The 19,374-nt window shown below is 35.6% G+C and overlaps 2 protein-coding genes across 2 annotated transcripts; one reads left to right on the top strand and one right to left on the bottom strand.

The window, feature by feature from the left end:
* The first annotated feature begins 6,646 nt into the window (after nucleotides 1–6,646).
* LOC113294196 lies at nucleotides 6,647–8,439 on the top strand. Its single transcript, XM_026542607.1, has 3 exons — nucleotides 6,647–6,989; nucleotides 7,382–7,476; nucleotides 7,567–8,439. The coding sequence occupies exons 1-3, from the start codon at nucleotides 6,647–6,649 to the stop codon at nucleotides 8,437–8,439; spliced, it is 1,311 nt and encodes a 436-aa protein (XP_026398392.1).
* Nucleotides 8,440–15,869: 7,430 nt separating this feature from the next.
* LOC113294197 (putative disease resistance protein RGA1) lies at nucleotides 15,870–19,070 on the bottom strand. The gene has a single exon (XM_026542608.1). The coding sequence runs from the start codon at nucleotides 19,068–19,070 to the stop codon at nucleotides 15,870–15,872; it is 3,201 nt and encodes a 1,066-aa protein (XP_026398393.1).
* Between the last annotated feature and the right edge of the window lie 304 nt (nucleotides 19,071–19,374).

Raw genomic sequence — 19,374 nt, forward strand, 5'->3', positions numbered from 1 at the left:
AAATAGGCATTACTTATTTCCACCGAACAACAAGTTCTGGTCAGGAGCATACAACACTCAGAAAACGTTTGCTAGATTTCCCATCTGTTAGCTTCCCACTTTCTGATACAAGTCACAAAACAACTACTCTTCCAGAATCAACTATTCTTGTCCCAACACTCTCTTCGATTCCCTCCCCAAAACCAACCATTCTCCTCCTCTTTGTGACCAAAGCAAGTCTGGAACGAACATTTCTTGGTTTAGGCCGGATTTGCGCAGATTGATCTCTTGAATCTAAAGTACTCCCTTGCAGTCCATTGTTTAGGGTTTAGACTCGTTTCTTACCCACACGCCCGAAATTACCGAAATCAGCAGAAACCGTTTTCACCCTCAAACAACTGGTATTTATGATGATTTATTGTGATTCCTGATGATGATGGTGTGGTGGTGGTGATGGAGAAGAAGATGACTTAGTTTCCTAAGAAGATTTCTCTTCACCGTGCTTGTCTATCTTATGAGGTGGGGTAATTTATGTAATGTATGTCTTATAAGATTGCAATCAAGTAAAGTCGAGTAAACAAATATAGTAATGTATGTTTGTAGGCAATTTTCTACTCCTCATGTCATGCCCTCCTTCATTTCGTATGTTTGTAAGAAGATCAACCAAAGGTGGATCAAAAAATTATTTTTTGAAAATAAAATTAAGAACACATAAGAATTCTTTATCAAGGAAACCCGATAACAACCCTTTATATACTTTCTTAAATTTGATACAATGAATTAGTATTAAAATGCTAAGGTGTGTTACGTGGATTGATGATACAATCTTAAAAATATTGTATACTAATCCAAGCTTGATCGAGCTTATACTATTAAAACAAAAACAATATACAACACCATAAGACAATTTAACTAGCATGATTTAATTTCAACAATTACTCTTTAATTTACGAAAATTTAGACCAAATTTAAAATTATTTAAATGAGATTGTTAGAGCAACAATTCTTATGTTCAACTTAAAATTACAAGTAAGAGTGCACGTGCACGTCGACAACAAACGTCTTTCGCATCCTCTATTTTTGATACGAACTTGGGTGTTGTTTATTTTTCTTTTTGTCTTTTCTAAACTTTTTTGATCCGTTCAAACGGGTTAAATTAACTGTGATAGTAGGAATTACTGGCTAATCCAGTTCTAGCAGACCCAGTTAATGGCTAGTCCACCCGTGGAAAAGATTTACTCTCTAATCCAAAAACATGTTTTTGGACTAGATTATTTACTCTCTAGTCTAAAAACTTCGTGGAGACTATAAAGTGTATTTTATAAATTCCTAAAACACCCTTCCAGGTATAATTAGTATCAACACATGTAAATGTTACTAGTAGTATGTTACTACATACTAGTAGTATCAATACGGTAATACTACATATTAATATGTACTTTACTAGTAGTAACAAAAATATCTTATTGTTACTAGTAAATTATGTAACTACTTTACTATACTAAACTAGTACTAGTAGTAAAATATGTAGTATCAACACATAACAATTATTTTTTGATATGTAGTATCAATACATAACATACTACATATCAATATGTAGTATCAGTATATAACATACTACATATCAAACATACTACATATCAATATATAACATACTACATGTCAATATGTAGTATCACTACATAACATATTACATATCAATATGTAGTATCAATATATAACATATTACTACTAGTATACTAGTTACTACTAATATACTACATACTACATATGTTATTACTACATATTACATACTAGTTACTTCTAGTATATTACATATTACATATGTTATTACTACATACTAGTTACTACTAGTATACTAGTTACTACTAGTATATACTACTAGTATACTATACTACGTATCAATATATAACATACTACATATCAATATGTAGTATCAATATCAAACATACTACATGTCAAACATACTACATATCAAACGTACTACATACTACATGTCAATATGTAGTATCAATACATAACATATTACATATCAATATGTAGTATCAATACATAACATATTACTACTAGTATACTAGTTACTACTAGTATACTACATACTATATATGTTATTACTACATACTACATACTAGTTACTACTAGTATATTACATACTACATATGTTATTACTACATACTAGTTATTACTAATTACTACTAGTATATATACGTAATGTTATATACGAGGGTTAGTAGTAAATTTACTCTTTCAACACTTTTTTGGACTAGAGAGTAAATATTTTTTGACGCTGAACTAGTCAGTAACCCGGATCGAGTTTTCTGGACTAAACAGTAAATCCCTCACTGTGATATGCTTAAAATACTAAATCCAATTCTTATGCGTTGGATAACCGGTGCAATGATGGCGCCACATTTTTACAATTACAAATCACGTCACATTTTGTTCTTTCTTCTTACACCTTATTATTTTTATATTTTTGTCCGTCAAAAGTTGCCACGTTCGGATAGACCACCTATTTATTCATTCAACGTGTTCTAAAAAACGGTGCATGTCACACATGCGTAAACAATGTAACCAACCATGGTGGCAATACGGTAATTTCAGTATATCAATAACTTAGGTCAACATTTTGGATCAGAAGCTCACAATTTTCCGCTGGTTTTTTTCTTTTTTGCATTTTTATGTGCTTCCCAAATTTATATTTGTCTCACTGATTACATTTGTATGTATGAAACCCATCGGAATTAATGATGAAGAGATGATGATATAGTGAACTCTGTATTTGAGTATTATAGTGAATACCAAATCCGAAATGTTCATCTTCTTCACCTGTAACTCTGGAATTTCATTTTCTGCTTGGGATTGAACGAATTTGACCATGTTGCAACTTGCAAATCAATGGGTGGAGGTATTAAATTTGCAAAATCGGCAGAGTTTTTTTTTTATTTTTTGTAGTTTGGAAAAAAAAATGAAGAACAAATTGGATTCTCCTCGAACCATTGGAGTTTTGGCTGAACTTTGAACATGTATTTGTTCATCTGATTTTCTTTAATTGAAATCCATGATTAATTTTAGCAATTGTATTTAAAAAATTGTGAAATTTCTGAAAATTGATTTTTTTTCTTAATGTTTTTGTGCAAAGATTGTTAGTCCGGACAAATACCCAATTTCTGATCCCTAACCCAGACCCATCAATGATTATAAGAATTTGTTTGATCTTTGATTACATTTGGGAAGATATTTGTTTAGGGCGACGGTTGCGGCGACGGTGCTGGTAGTGGTTATGGTAACATAGTTTTACTGGTGTTGGTGGATAAAAAGAGAGTTTTGTGGCTGAGGTGGCGGGTGTGGTGGTCGCGCTGGTTATGCTGCTGCTGCTAGTAATGGCCGCGGCGACGCTAGTAAAAAAAGAGGTTATGTGATAGAGAGGCCATATAAGGAGGAGGTATTTATGTAATGAGAAGGTGAAGTAACCAAGTTGCATAAGATTTAGCGGTGTTGCTGGTGATGGCGGGGGTGATGGTGTTGTTGGTGATGATGATAGTGATGGAGGTGATGATGTTGCTAGTGGCGATCGTAATGATGTGGTGGTGATAGTGGAACTGATGAGCGAATAGCGAAAAGAAAGAGCTGTATTTTTTTCTGTAAATGTGTAAAAGATGGAGGGTCATTTCCGTCTAGTAACAAAAAAGTCACACGGAATTTGTTTCCGTGACGGGAATTTTTTGGAATATTCCGATATCTGAACGGCTAAGATTTACAGTTGTGTGATCCAACGACTCATGTCACTTAACTTTTAATATTTTGTTGATTCCTTGCTCTCATTAAAGGTGGGGAGATTTAAATGAGACTGTTAGAGCAACAAGTTCTTATGTGCAAAATTAGATCCAACAAGTACTCCAAAATATAGTTAAATATATAATCTTTAGGTTAGAAAAATGTTGAACTATTCTTTTAATTACTCCAAAATATAGTTAAATATATAATCTTTAGATTAGAAAAATGGTGAACTACTCTTTTCCAATTTTTATTAGACATTTACTGAAACTCCACGTTGCACAGCCAATGCAGTGCCGTTATGTCACGGGTTATCTCCAGTAACATACATGTAATATATCGTTATGTCACGGGTTATCTCGTATCTCCAGTAACATACATGTAATATATCGTTATGTCACGGGTTATCTCGAGTAACACACATCGTTATGTCACGGGTTATCTCGAGTAACACACATGTAATATATGATTTCTTGCGAAAAGAAGAAAGTGGTGTAACTGCATTAATGTTTTGTGGGACCCACATGATTATAATACACAAAATTGATCAAAAAGACCAAAACAAACAATTCCTGGGTGAAATAGATTGCTAGCTTTTTATAGTGTTTATATAGCTAAAAATCAGAAATATACTGTTTATATAGCCATTTTGGATATTTCACCCAGGAAAAATAAAATAAAATAATATGTTTTACCTAAAATACCCTCCGACCTTTTGAACCCCTTTTTTCAAATAGTATTCTTCTTTTCCTGAAGAAACAAAACAACTTCGTCCCTTCTAAGCTCTGAGTGATTTTCGAATCAGAGATTCGAAAGTTTTCTTCAGAGCAATTTTTGTTTCCCTTTCATATTTGTGAGCTCAATACATGGTGATCCACGATTGTTGAATTGAAGTTTAGAATACTCTACTTTCAAATCAGCTAATAGCATCGAATCGGTAAGTTTGAAGTTTCAATTGATATAATTCTGATTTGGTTTTTGTCCAATTGAAGTTTCTCTGTCGATCTTGAAGTTTCTCTATCAATTTTTATTATGTGATTTTTGTTAATTTTTTATTTTAGTTTTGATTTTGATTATACACAGATGCAAACCAATTTTGGGTTTAGGTTTTCTCCGTTTAGTATTTCTTTGTTTTTAAATGTTTTCTCGGATTCTGATTCAGTACCTATACGTTACACAACCACCGAGATGTTATTGAAAGACTTAGAGATGTTATTGTGAGCCATTGGAATCAAAAATACCTGTACACAACCATAGATTATCCATGCAGTTGTTGATGCTTATGTTACTTTCAAGATTGGTGATGCACTCTGGATTGATTGAGTGGATGGGGTTCTTGTTGTTTGGGGGTATTTACTGATGATGAAGGTGTTATTGATATTTCTTAGTAGTCTAGTAGAAGAAGAAATTGAATCTAGATAGAGTTATATAATAAGATTTTGCATTGGAGTCCTAGAGGATATCAAAGTTATGTTCATGATTTATGGTTTTATTTAGTTGCAGAGGGTCTCTTTTGTTTTGTTATCTTTCTTTTTACTCCATTGTTATACAGGTAAGTTATGCAATCATGATAACTTGGTTGAGTGTTAGAGGCTTAAGGGAAATAGAACTTTGCTATTAAGCTGTCAAGAACAACCCTGCTGAAGGAGAAAGTACTATATCGGTACTATACGGAACTGTTTAAAGCAGTACTCGTAGAAGGTCACTTGATTGGTTCCTTCTGCACTAATATGAAGGTAGTTGTAGAAGTACATAGTAACTTATGACAGCTTCTTTGGTGGTACATTGTGCCCAAAGGGTACTTTGATGGTACACAGATGCAAACCAATTTTGGTTTTAGTTTGTCCTCCTCACCTGTTAATTGTGTGTTTGTTGTCTGACAATTTAGATATTCCTTGTAGATGTCTCCATTTGGTATGATGAGTATGAGTAAATGCACCTGATGGTGAAGGCTAGGATAGTTGATTTCTTTTCCATCTTTTAAAGAAGGATGAAACTAGCTTCATCATTTATTTTTAGTCAACCTGTTTGTCTTTGTTTTTTATCCATTGAATACATCCAGATTCATAATTGTTGTATATATATTCCTTGTAGATGGATCGTCATTTTCTCTGTTTGGTTATCCGGGGTACCGATGCATGTCCATACCATGTTAATGTGAAGTCAACAGTTGATGAGTTGAAGTCGCATGTTTGTGCTTATTGGATTAACATTTCATCGGACTCAATTCAGTTTGTATTTGACTATGAGGGGAGAAGCCATGTTGTTGACAGTGATGTGAAGCTCCGGTCTTTCTTATAATTGTGTATTGTTAAGGAGTTGTATTTCTTGGAGCTTTGTTTATTTGAACGTGTTCCTCTTCGTGCTCCTGATTTTGTTCGTGAAACTACTATGAGCGAGTTTTGTTTAGAACCATACCCTAGCAGAGATCAGTTGGTTATTCCTTGTCATCTTCCGAGCAGCAGTATAATGAGCGAGTTTCGTTTAGAACCAGACCCTAGCAGAGATCAGTTGGTTATTCCTCGTCATCTTCCGAGAAGCAGTAAAGTTACTCGTACACCTAGAATGATGGAGTTTCTTTTAGGTAAAGGCAATAGCTCAGATCAGTCAACTATTCCTTCCTCTCAAGAGGTTGCTTCGTCTCAAGATATCCCCATGTCTCGAGAACGTGCATTCAATGGAAAGTTGGCAATAAAAAGATCTTGCAAGGCGTCTAAATGGGAGTTTATTATAAAGGGTGTTGGTCAAGATTTTTATGGAGGACGAGATGAAGCTCGTCTTGTTGTTGAGAAATAACCATTTTTTTGGCCGCAAGGTCAGAGTCGTCAAGAGCAATCCAGAACGGTATACGGTGGAGTGTTTTTACAAGGAGCAATTTACTTGCGACTGGATGTTCCATGCAGCTCCGAAGACTTCCACTGTGAAGGGTCATTTGTTCCTCAAGACCTATAACGAGGAACATACATGCTATGCTGGTTATAGTGACGGAACAAAGGCTGATCCGGTTACGCGCGAACTTTTCAAGAGCTTGATATTTGACCAGATCGAACAGAATCCCAACAAAAAAGTCAGGGATATTGTTAGAGAATTCAAAAGTGATTATGGGTTAGAATTAAGCTACGATCAGGCGCATGCCGGGAAAGAATTATGTTTGAAGGAATTGTATGGCGAGGACACTAAATCATACACCGACCTGGTCTGGTGGTGTGAAGACGTGAAGAAACACGATCCAGGTAGTAGGGATGATTTACTTATTGAAGGGGACTAGTTTAAGATTTTGTTCTTAGCCTTCGATGCTTCCATCTCGGGTTTCGAATATTGTCTCCCGATATTGTTCTTGGATGCAACTTTCCTAACTGGAAAATTTAGGGGTTGTCTTATGGCCGCTACCGAGAAAAATGCGAATAATGGTACGTCTTCTATTTTTAGATTTCATTTTTGATGTCAGATTATAAATTTGAAAGAAATTCAGAATTTTTTTATGTCAGATTATCACTGGATGAAACCAGTTTCATCCTTAATTTGTGAAGTCATACTAGAGAATGAAACTGGTTTCAGTCTGTATAATAACAGTTCAGTCAGTTTAATATGATTTTTTCTTTTTGTGTTTGTTTTGTTTCTGTAGGAATATTTCCTCTGGCGTACGGTATCGTATCAGGTGAAACTATTGAGAATTGGCATTGGTTTTTGGAGAAACTAAAAACTATCTTGGGTCCTCGTGTATTAAATATTATTTAGGATCGCCATGAGGGTTTTATCCAAGGAATTCGTGATGTTTTTCCAACTTACCATCATGGTTGGTGTTACCAGCATTTGAAGAATAATGTCCGCGGTAAGACCAACAAGAAAAAGGGAGAGCATGGTGCTGCGATGGATTTATTCAAACAATGTTTCTATTCATCAACGCATGAAGGTTTTCATCAAGGTATGCAAAAGTTGAAGGATATGGGATGTGATGGTCGTCAAAAATTCTTGAGTGACCTTCCAGTGGAATGTTGGTCCAATGCATATTGTATGGGCTGTCGTTATGGCGACATGTGTTCAAACATTGCAGAGTCGTTCAACTCTTGGATTAAGGAAGCAAAAGGTATGCCTATTGCAACACTTTTCAACTGGATTAGACTTAAAATTATGGATCAGATGAGTAAAACTAAGTTGAAGGGGGCGACGTATAAAGGATTCATTTGTCCCAGGCTAGAGAAAAAAGTGATGGCTTCCATTCGTGCTGGTTTCCAGTGGAGAATAACCAAGTCTGGTGACATGAAGTGGGAAGTTTTTGATGGAAAGCACACGCATGTTGTTAATATTGCAAAGTTTCAATGCAGCTGCAGGGTTTGGTTTACTGAGCAGTTCCCTTGTGATCAGGCTATTGCGTGTATGCATTCAAATAAGATCAATGTTTACCAGTACATTAATCCGTATTTCAGCATTGCTAGCTTTCGTTCTTCGTATGATCCTATCAAGCCCATTCCCGATTACGACAAGCCTATTGATGTTGCTACAGGAGATCTCGTGAACCCACCAACTGTCCTAGGAAAAAAACCTGGTAGGCCGAAGAAGAAGCGGATTCCTAACACTGGTAGCGCAAGTTTCAAGAGACCAATTACGTGCGGTAACTGCCATACTCAGGCACATCATAACAAGACAACGTGTCCACATCCTCCTGCGAAAAAGCAATTTTAAGAACCTGCTTAAGAACATCTCCAGCCTTCATTCTGTGCAGCGTCTTATTATGATTTCTTTATTAGTTTATTCTTCTCTGCAGCTTCTTGTTGCACATTTAAGATTCATTTACCTGGAATTATATTTTTGCAACTAGTATTTACCTTGAATTGTTTTTTTTCTTCATAAAAACATATTTCTCTTCAGTTTTATAGTATATATATATATATATATATATATCTTATAGTCTTCTGTTGGTTTTTTAATTGTACATTCTTTTCAGTTTTCATTGTAAAATTTGAATATTTGTGAAGATTCAAATTTAATTGTACAGGATGTAACCAATTTCATCATGCCTATTCTGGAAAAAAATGAGATTTTTGGCCAGGTTGAAACTGGTTTCATCCTTCACATTCTGACAAATTTTTTTTTCAACCTGCACACTCTGAAATTCATACAGGCTAGGATGTAACCAGTTTCATCCTAGCCTGGTAACATTCTTCATAAAAAAATATATATATTTTCAACCTGCAACTCTGAGAATATTCTGACAGGAAAATGTAATCATGTCTGGTTTCATCCTGCATATTCCATCACAACATTATATTCAAACTATCAGAAAATTGAAGTGCAGGCAACTTTCAGAAAATAAATTCATATTTAATTAACCTTCAAATTCATAAATGTACGCAAAGACAGAGAGTTCAACAAAAAAAAAGTACTTCCTAATCAACCACGTTGACAAATCCACGGATCACAAATGTATGCGAAGAAAGAGTTCAACAAAAAAAAAGTACTTCCAAATGAGTATCCTACATTAATAACTTAAATACATCAAAATTTCCAGCAACTATTCTCATCACTTAGGATTTCATATGCGAGATCGATTCTTCTTGTGTTCATCTTCTCCTATGTCATATATTCGCCTTCAAAGGAGTAACCGTTTGTCATTGACCATTCCATGAAGTAGATAACATACATTAAATAATTGGGACTGCAAGACAAATGGATATGTAATGTCAGTTCAAACTTGGTTTCAGTTTCAGTTTGTATGTTATAATTTCAGTTTCAAAGAGTTGTTGACTTACCTTTCGCCCTGTTGTGGACAATCTGATTTCACGTCGACTTCAATTTCATCTATACTACTGCTTCCAAAGTGAATGCCAAGGAGCTGACCTACTCTTTGCGCCATAAATTTAGCATCCTTTAAGTAGTTTGATGAACCTAGGAGAGAATTGTAGTGTGTCCAACATCTGCTATGGATGTCAAAGTGAAGCAATGTGAAATGTTCTTTCGCGTTCAGCATTGGGATGAACAAGTGCTGCGTTTCGACATCAATTTTCTCCACTTCAGCATTTATCATGTCTGCAGCCTTCATCTCATCTCCCGCAATGACATCAAGCTAAAGATAAATTGCACAACTTAGTTCATTCATTCTAAAAGGTTCAAACATTTATATCAGGTTTTAAATCATGTTATACCCATGCAAGCGCGCTAAGAAAGATACTTACCCATGCATACGCGCTGAGAAAGATCGACTTTAAGTATCCCTTTGTATCACCACCAGATTGAAACATTTCTCTACATATTGCCATTTTGAACTCCAAAATCGTGTTCACCAATGGCTGATTGAAAACAAGTTGTTGGATGTGTTCTCCAGTGATACATATGCCTTTATCGCTTTTCCAAACGCATTCACTACATTTAAACGAGTGCATACAATTTCATACAAGCAAATATGTTCATACAAGCACATACGCTTCATTTTCTAACATGATGATACTAGATACATCCTAGTTTAAACTTATCATGATGATACTAGATACATCCTAGATACAATTGCAGTACAATGAAAAAAAAAAATAACAACAAAAAAATGCGTGTATATACCTCAAGTTTCCAGTTACAAAGTAATCCTTTATTAAATTTTCTTCAGCTTCTCTTTCTCCACCACTCAAGTAACTTTTCCACAACTTGTTGTTCTTTGTTAACTTCTTCAACTTATCTTCCTTCTGCTTCTTCTCTGCACACTGATCCTCATCTGTTACAAACTTATTCTGTCTAGTCCTTTTATATACGTCTTCAATCTATTCTCAATCGATCCAAGTTCATTCATAACTGACAGAGGTTCTGCTTCGACAATCTCTTCTTCGGTGATTTCTGCTGGAGGAACTAGTTCTACCGGTTCTGCTTCATGAAAATCGTCAGTATCTGGATTTACGACTCCACTGGTTTCACTTTCCTTGCTATCGTCTTCAGGAACATCACCCTCCACTGGTTTGTTCATCTCTTGAGTGACTTTTAGATTGAAATAGTTCTCAGGTGTATTATGAACAACAATATCAAGGGGTGAAGATTGCGGAGTTCCCGGTTTAAGCTTGAGTTGCGCTTTCAATGCTTCCACTTGACTTTGCAAGTCCGAGATTGTCTTATCCTTAGCTTCAGACTTAACCTCCTTTGCTTCCAACTCAGCATTCCTTGCTCCTAACTAGGCATTCAAGTGACGGATAATTGTGTCCTTCTCCTCTAGTTCATTCTTCAACTTGGAAACATCATCTTCATCTTTGCTTTTTTCATCCTCATCAAACAAGCATAATTGTTTCTCCTCTTCACTCCAGCTAGCAACAAAATCAACAACCTGCAAACACGTAAAAAAAAAATTTCATTTCAGTTAACACAGGATGTAACTGATTTCATCCTGTGATAACACATGATGTAACTGGGTTTCATCCACAGATAACACAGGATATAACTTGGTTTTATGGTTTTCATCCATTAATAACATAAGATGTAACTGGTTTCATTTGGTTATAATAGGGATAGATTTTTTTTAAAATGAATCTAAACTAAATCAACATAAGATGTAACTGGTTTCATCCAGTTATAATAGGGATAGATTTTTACCTGATTGATTGAAAGAGTTTCAAGCTTCCCCTCAATTTCGCAAGATACTTTATACAAGTCCCATCTTGCAAACCATGGCCATGCTTCACTGTCGTCTTTCCTATTAATGTCTTTTATTTGCTCAAAAATCCATAACTGCAACAACAAAAAGAAATATAGTTTAGAAGATGATACTCGCCACATGATTCATTTAATGTAAAAGAAAAATATATTCAAAAGATAGAAGATGATACTCACCAGTAAATAGAAGCTGCAACCATTGATTGAGTAAGGTGTATTGTGCACGTCTTTAACGCTTTGCATTAGATGCTCGTGGATGAGATCCGGCCAAGAGACTCTGTTAATTGTATCGATTGACTATAGGCAGTTCAAATACTTGTAGTGGACATACATACCTCCAGTGTTTATGAAGAATGCTGTACAGAACATGAACAACAACAAAAGTTTCGCCAAGTCTTCTTCTTTTCCTTCTTCATTCATAACAGCCTTTATTCCTTCAACGATGTATTTCTTATCCAATTTGTCCACAGTATTCTTCTCTTTCCTTTTCTTCTCTTTGGCTCCAGCTTTCTTCTTTTCACCTTCCCTTTTCTCCTCTTCATCCCTTCTCTTTGGCTCCAGAAAGTACGTTTTGTAAAATTCAGAAGTTTTCAAATTAGGGTCTTCTTTTAGTCCATAAACTTTCTTATCTTGTTCACTCATACGTATTCTCTGCATTTTGAAAATAACATCGAAATGGTTTGGATCGGTCTTGAATTCTTGATCACCAATCTTGAATACCAACTCATTCGGGTCAAAATTTCTTATGATGAACTATAACGCCCTTGGAGCTTTGCTATATTCGGCCTTTCCCACCTTACCTTGTTTGATCTCCTCAATAAAGTTTCAGAATTTAGTCTTCCTTAATACATCCTCTTGTCTTTTAGTAAACACCAGTGAACCCAGCACTTCAACTGTGAGTTTCAAGTTTGAACGGAACGTTTTATTCCCTTCCTTTTTCTCTGCCTTGTCTTCATCCATTTCGGCATCCACATCATCCCCTGTGCTTTATTCAACACCCACATCCACATCATGCTTATTATTGGTTCTTCCTTCAGCACCGGCACTCTTCTCACTCTTCTTGCTACTGCTTCTTGCAACAATTTGGATGAAACCTTAAGTCATAAGTTAACTCTATGGATGAAACTCAATTACATCCTATCTTTAATGCTAGATGGAAACCAGTTTCTGCAAGTTTCAGATGAAACACAGTTACATCATAAATATTAGAGCTAGATGAAACCAAGTTTCTGCAGGTATCAGATGAAACCCGCTTACATCCTATATATTATACATGTTAACATGGTCTGAAGAAACAAAGACAATGAGTTTACGCTTATATCTACGCTGTTATTAGTCCCATAATCACACCAAAATATGCAAACCATAACACCTATATGGTCATTGAGTTTATAAAGCAAATGAAAATCATACAACAGTGTAGCTGGAATGAATTGTTGCAAAAAGTTGAGGCCATGCTGATTGAATCTGAGTAGCAAAATCCTATGTTATTGCTAGATGATAGTAAGTTACATCCTAACTTTAAAAAGTTGCATGATATTTCCAACAAAAGTAGCAAAATCCTGCAGGTTTAAACCTGGATGAAACTGTTTTCATCTAGTCTTAATCTACTGAAACAACATACACTGCAAACTAAACCTGAATGAAATCAGTTTCATCATAGTGTAAACCTGCTAAAACAGTCGATATAACCAGACTCAAACCAACTTCAGACACCCAGATGAAAACCAAATTCAACCAATTTCACTTCAACCAATTTAACATGGAAAACACTTAAATAACCACATGCAAACCAATTTCATCTAAAAAGTACTATCTGAAATGAAAATAAAACAACCATTTCACTGAAATGAAAATTAAAACAACCAATTCAACAATTTAATCACGCAATTATGAAATTAAGAACAAAACAAAGTTAGGGTTTGAAAACTTACGAGTTCTAGGAGACATTCTGTGAATCGATTGAAACCCTAACTCTTTCAATACACTGAAATGATTGAAACCATAATTCTCACCTCTTGTAGTGTTGATGGTGTTTTACAGACGACAGATGAAACTGATTTCTGATAGTGTTGATAGTGGTGAACTAGTTGATGAAACTGATTTCTGTTAGTGATGATTGTTAGTAAACAATGGAGGAAAACGAGTTTCTGGTAGTGAAGATTGTTAGGAGACGGTGGATGAAACTAGCTTCTGGTGTGGGGGAGACGGTGGAGGAGTTTGCTGGTTTCAAAACTCAAAGAGTTTTTGAGAAGATGAAGATGAACGATGGTTCTGAGTTTTTTTGAAGACAGAGGAGAACGTGGGGTGGTTTTGATGCAGAGAGAAGGAGAACGTGGTGGGTAAACGGTTACAAAAGGGTAGTAACGTCTCTCCACATTAAAAGATTCTTTTGGTCATTTGACCCAGGCCGAATTCCTACCTGTCCATTTGGCCCATAAAAAGTGTCATTTTGGCTATATAGCCCATTTTCTGATTATAATAATCAACAAATCTGAGATTAAGGAACTATTTTATCGATCAAATCAAGATACAGTATATTATTGCAAATCACGATATATGGATGGTAAGGGCGACGATACATCTAAACTAAAACCCAACATTAGTGTCTTAGGCAAGTCTTATGGTGGAATCCAATCTATTCCAAGCTTGGGAAAAGTACGGAACGTCAAGTCTAATAGATTCCAAGTTGGTGCTATCCACACTTTTTCCAAGCCATGTTCTATGATTTTGTGGAACCGTGCGTGGAGTCCAAAAAGAATGCTAGCGTTAAGAAAAATACTAAATAGCATTTTTCGTCTTTTAGCATAAGTGAAATGCAGAAAAGCCATTCTTATTTTCAACTATCTTAGTCAAATACCATTGACCAAGTCAAACACTATTCTTTTTAGTTTTTAAAGTTATTTTCTATTTAGCTTTTCTATGATTTCATCATAAGACGCGAGCCTCCATTAACGATTCCAAATGCTAAGGTGACATGGAAAATGGAATTCTTCCACCATAAGGATTGTTTTTAGAACTAGGAAGATCTATTTTATGAATGGACAGATTACTTCAGTGTACGTTCACAACAAAAAATACGGGTTTGCAAGAGTCAGGGTATGACCGTTCCCTTTTATATGACTATTGTATGATCCATGCCATAACGACGTGGATTTTAGTATGTATTTGAAATGTTATGTAATCGAAGACTGTCCTTGAGTGTTCCACTCGGATGATTTTCACCCTATCTAACATTTTGAGCGCCAATTTCTTTACATAATATCTTATCAATATGTTCTTTTGAAAAATCTCTACATTCATACAATAAGTTAGTGCATTCGAGATACCAAACCCCTGCTAAATAACACTTTGAAAATCAGCCGTTTAAAACTGCTAATTTTCAAATTGATTTTCAAAATGGTAGACGGTGATGTTATACATCTTTTAATGTGATAATTTTTTTGAACGAGTATAGAGATTTGTAGGAAGAACATATATATTAATAAATTATTAGCTTCAAATCAACTTTATATAAAAAAAAATGCCGCTGAAAATGCTAAATAGTGATTTAATAAGCATGTGAATGGAATCACCCTCTGTATAGCGTGAGAATAAGCATGTGAGCAAAATCTCCCTTAGAAATCTGATTATCAGTTTTACCTATAAGGAATATACAAAATGGTACCTACAGGCAAAAATAAATGTCTTTACTCTTTCTTTGAACTTTGAAGATGTGAAAATCTTTTGCTGGGCTTACTCCTAGATGTTGGCGGCCATCACCCAAATCCATTTTTGGCATATCTAGGCCTGAATGGAATCAATAAAAATATTAAAAATCTAGAAAAATTTGGTAATAATCAACACTAATAATGAGGCACACAAGCATACTCGTCTAGCTAGATTAAGAATGCATACCTTTATGGGAAAAAGAAGAACATGTTCAAGTAGCTACGGAAATTAACAATCCAAAATATTCACAAAACAGAAAAGAATAATCTTATAGCTAGGAAGAAGAATGTGTATATTATGGGAAAAAGAAGAACATGTGATCAACTAGTGTAGACAATCTAAAATGCCACCAGAGTTGACACAAATACACACCACAACTAACATTTACAAAGCATGACACTTCCACGATCCGAACACCACAAGCACAAGTCTTCTGCAAAGTCTATTCATCAAAAAATCATAAAATATACCACTGAAGCAATCAATATATTCATCAGGAAGCTCTCTCATATTAGTGATAACAAACTAACATCTTACGACTCACACAAATGCATCCACATAATTTTTTCCCATCACGTCTTCTACAAAGCTTGAGAGTGCTGGACCATCCGTGATATGCTTGAACGCTTTCCTGTCAAACATAATTTTATACACATTAATGATTGACAGATTCTATAGAGAAAAATATATCATATATAAACAAATAAAATGAATTCCAAAAAAAGCATTAACTGTACTCACCAGGATCGTGAATGGAGTTTGTATTTGTATTCAAACTAGATATGTCTTAGAGATTCCTGGATCAGGCGATGGCGAGGGAACAATCTTAAGTTATCACAACCTGCAAGTTGAACTTTCAATAGACGGGGCAGCTGCAAGTCTCCATCTTCCTCGTCATCTTCTTCTTGAACTATAAACTCCCTCAAGTTTGTTAGTAAAACTAAGTTGAGCTTTTCAAGAGATGGCAGTGATTTAATCCGAAATGTCAACGAATTCAGTTTCGGGCACCTTTTAATATCCAGTATTTGGAGACATGGCATTCCACACAAATTAACTACCTCCAGATTAGCCAATCCAAAAATCATAAGACTGTTTAACTTTGGAAATGCCGTCAACCTAGTAAGGGAATGGCTTAAAGTCCCACAAAACTCATCAGAGATACTTACGAGCTGATCCGACCCAGATACAGAAAGAGTTTGAAGAGATGGAAGTTCACCTAAGGCAGGCAGTGCAATTAATTTTCTGCACTTGTTGAGATGGATGCTTGTAACACAAGGAAAAATCGATGTTACCTTTACATGTTCATTACCGAATTCCCATACTTCCAAACTAGATGCAAAATCAATATTAAGAGTTTTCAACTTTGGGAATGCAACTTGAGGTATACATTTCCCCCCGCCATAAATTTCAACCCCAATGTGCTTTAGGTTGAGTAACTGATATATTCCGAGGACTTCAAGCGATGGTAGCAATCCCAAAACTGGAAGTTCTGAACAATGGATGCAGCGCTTTAGTTCTAGACAACGTAAATGTGATAATGCTTTGGTATTGCTCATCCAACTTGGGAACTTGAACCCCAAGTAATTGGATACGGTCAGCTTCTTCAGATTCGAATGAGGCTGGAGAACTCCCAGCACACTTTCTGCAAGAACGTCCTCCGGGGTTTGCTCAAGTACGTCACCTTCTCTTTGTCCGAACGGTGTTCCGCCAGTAGGTTTAAAATCTAGCATAAGCTCAATGAGTTGACTTTTCTTGTGAAGTTGAGCTTCGGCAGCTTCCTGTGTTGCTTTCAATATCTCTAACCCATATATTTCTAAGCGATATTTTAAGAGATTCTGATATTTTAACTCTTCCAATTTGCATCCTTCACTTGTATCACTCAAAATAAACGTGCTTAGAGATTGGAGATATTTCCAATTTCCAGTAACCTTTGGTAAGTACTTCATTCTATAACAACCTCTAATATCAAGGTTTCTCAAGCTAATCATTCCCTTCATCTCTCCAGGAAGTTGGTGAAGTCCGTCACAGTCTTTTAGTTTCAAAGTTTGTAAGTTAATTAATCTACCAACTGATTTCGGCAACTCACTTAACACATAATTACCAGACAAATCAAGATATCTGAGATGTATGAGTTTATAAATTTCGTCAGGGAGTTGAGTGATGCCCATGTGTTTCATTTTCAATACCCTAAGACATTTTAGATGATTGATTAAATCAGAAGACAGATTTCCAAATTCAAATAGGCATTCGCGACCTCTCCAACTTTGCACTGTTTGCAGAGTACGGATATTACAAACTTTTCTTATCGACTCATGAAAGAACCCAACTGATTTTGAATTAAGTTCATCATATTTAAAACTCAAATGGATAGGATTACTACCACTATTTTCCTGGTTAAAAAGAATTTTTTCATCATTGTAAAGAGAGATATAACAAGGAGTGGTGAGAAACTGGGCAAAATCATGAATAAGATCGTGCATCTTGAAGAAAATATTGCCCTTGTTGTCCTCGGAGAAATCTTGAAAGAAGGAATGAGAAGCTAACTCATCAATATACTCTTCACCCAGTAACTCGGGCTCTTTTGAGTTAATAAGACCTTGTGCCATCCAGAGGTTAATTAATGTACGCTTTTTTATCTTTTTGTCTTTTTGAAATGTTGAACAATATGCAAAACAATTTTTTAGGCTTGACGAAAGGCCATCATAACTCAACAGGAATGCTGGATTCAAAAGTTTTTGGTTGTGATCAAAACCTTTTAGTTCCCAAAATTTGCTGTTTAATATACGACCCCAATTCTCTTCATCTATTCTTTTGTTCAACAGACTTCCCAAAAGACTTAAAGCTAGAGGTAAACCGCAGCACTTATCTGATATTCCAAAACTAATTTTGTTTAGAACTGGGTCCTCTTTATTCTCGTATCCACAAAAAGCTTTACGGCATAACAATGATCTACTATTGGTAGGGGACAATTTTTCCAGCTTATATTTCCAAGAGTTTATGCTAGATGCAACACTCTCATTTCGGGTGGTGACCAACATGCGACTTCCCTCTGCTCCAAGAGCGAGTAAATGCTTCAGAGGATCCAATTTTTTTGGATCCTTAGTCGACACATCGTCGAGCACAAGAATGAATTTTTTCCCCTTAATAGAATCACATAATTCTCTGTGCAAAGCATTCCATTCTAAGGTTTGTGTGTCTTTTTTGGTAGCCTCTCGTATGATTGCCTTTGCAACCATCGTGCGATCAAAAGGATCGGAAACACAGACCCACATAGGTATTTCAAAGTGGGATTTTATGCTATCATGGTTAAATACTAGTTGGGCCAGAGTAGTCTTGCCTAGACCTCCCATCCCAATAATAGAGATGATGCGGGGGTCGCTTCTTTCATCATTTTGATAGCTAATAGTACTACTCCCACTGCCTAATAGTTTATTCAGAATTATGTTTTTGTCATAATCGCGACCACAAATATCTGGATCTACGATGATATAACTAGTTTCTGTTCGGATAGTTTGAGGACCATCTCGAACTCTCTCACTTGTGCTAAATCGAAATTGATCTTTCTCTTCTCTTATAAAGTCTAGTGTCTCTCTGATAGCTTTTATCCTAGAACCAATTTTATGCCGTAAAGCAGTTTGTTTGAAACACGAGAAAAATAGAGTGCATGGAAAAGAAGAGGATACCTCATGATTTTTCTTTTCCAGTTGTAATAATCGAATTTCCGTTGCCCACTCGTCCACAACGTCTTCCATTCCATAAGCTGCGTTTTTTAGATTGTCTAACCAAATCTTCACTGATGCATCATTCATTTGCCTTTGCTCAGCTTCATTAAGCACAGTTTGGAGGGTTTCAAATGTTTTTTGGAGCCTCCTGACCTCGGTCCGAACACCTACTACCAACCTCACTTCTTGTTCTATTTCTTGCTTAATAACAGAACCTAATTCCTGAATCAGAAAAGAAACAATAGCATCAGCCATTTTTCTTTTGTTTTTTGTTGGGTTTTGTTTTGTGTCTGGTGTTTATTGTTTTTCACGTAACACCTGAACTAACTGAGTACAGGAAATGAAGACGACTTTTGAAAGAGGTTGTGTTTATGCTCAACGGTGTTTTGATACTCTCTGAATAGGGAAAATTGGAAAAATACCCCATATTTTGATGCCTCGTGGGGAAATGCCCTACGGAAAAAAAGTTATGGGAAAATGCCCCACCATCCACTTTTCCATCCAACAGACGTTAAATGGTCAAATATCGCGATATTGACCGGTCAATATCTCCCCTGAA

Source organism: Papaver somniferum, chromosome 7, assembly GCF_003573695.1.
Source record: "Papaver somniferum cultivar HN1 chromosome 7, ASM357369v1, whole genome shotgun sequence".
NCBI classification, from domain to species: Eukaryota; Viridiplantae; Streptophyta; class Magnoliopsida; order Ranunculales; family Papaveraceae; genus Papaver; species Papaver somniferum.

Bases quoted from the DNA above. Each gene is read 5' to 3' on its own strand.
- LOC113294196 (XM_026542607.1), top strand. From the start codon at position 6,647: ATGTTCCATGCAGCTCCGAAGACTTCCACTGTGAAGGGTCATTTGTTC. The intron at 6,990-7,381 runs GTAGTAGGGATG...TTGTTTCTGTAG, and splicing joins CGTGAAGAAACACGATCCAG to GAATATTTCCTCTGGCGTAC. The intron at 7,477-7,566 runs GTATTAAATATT...TGGTGTTACCAG, and splicing joins AAACTATCTTGGGTCCTCGT to CATTTGAAGAATAATGTCCG.
- LOC113294197 (XM_026542608.1), bottom strand. From the start codon at position 19,070: ATGGCTGATGCTATTGTTTCTTTTCTGATTCAGGAATTAGGTTCTGTT.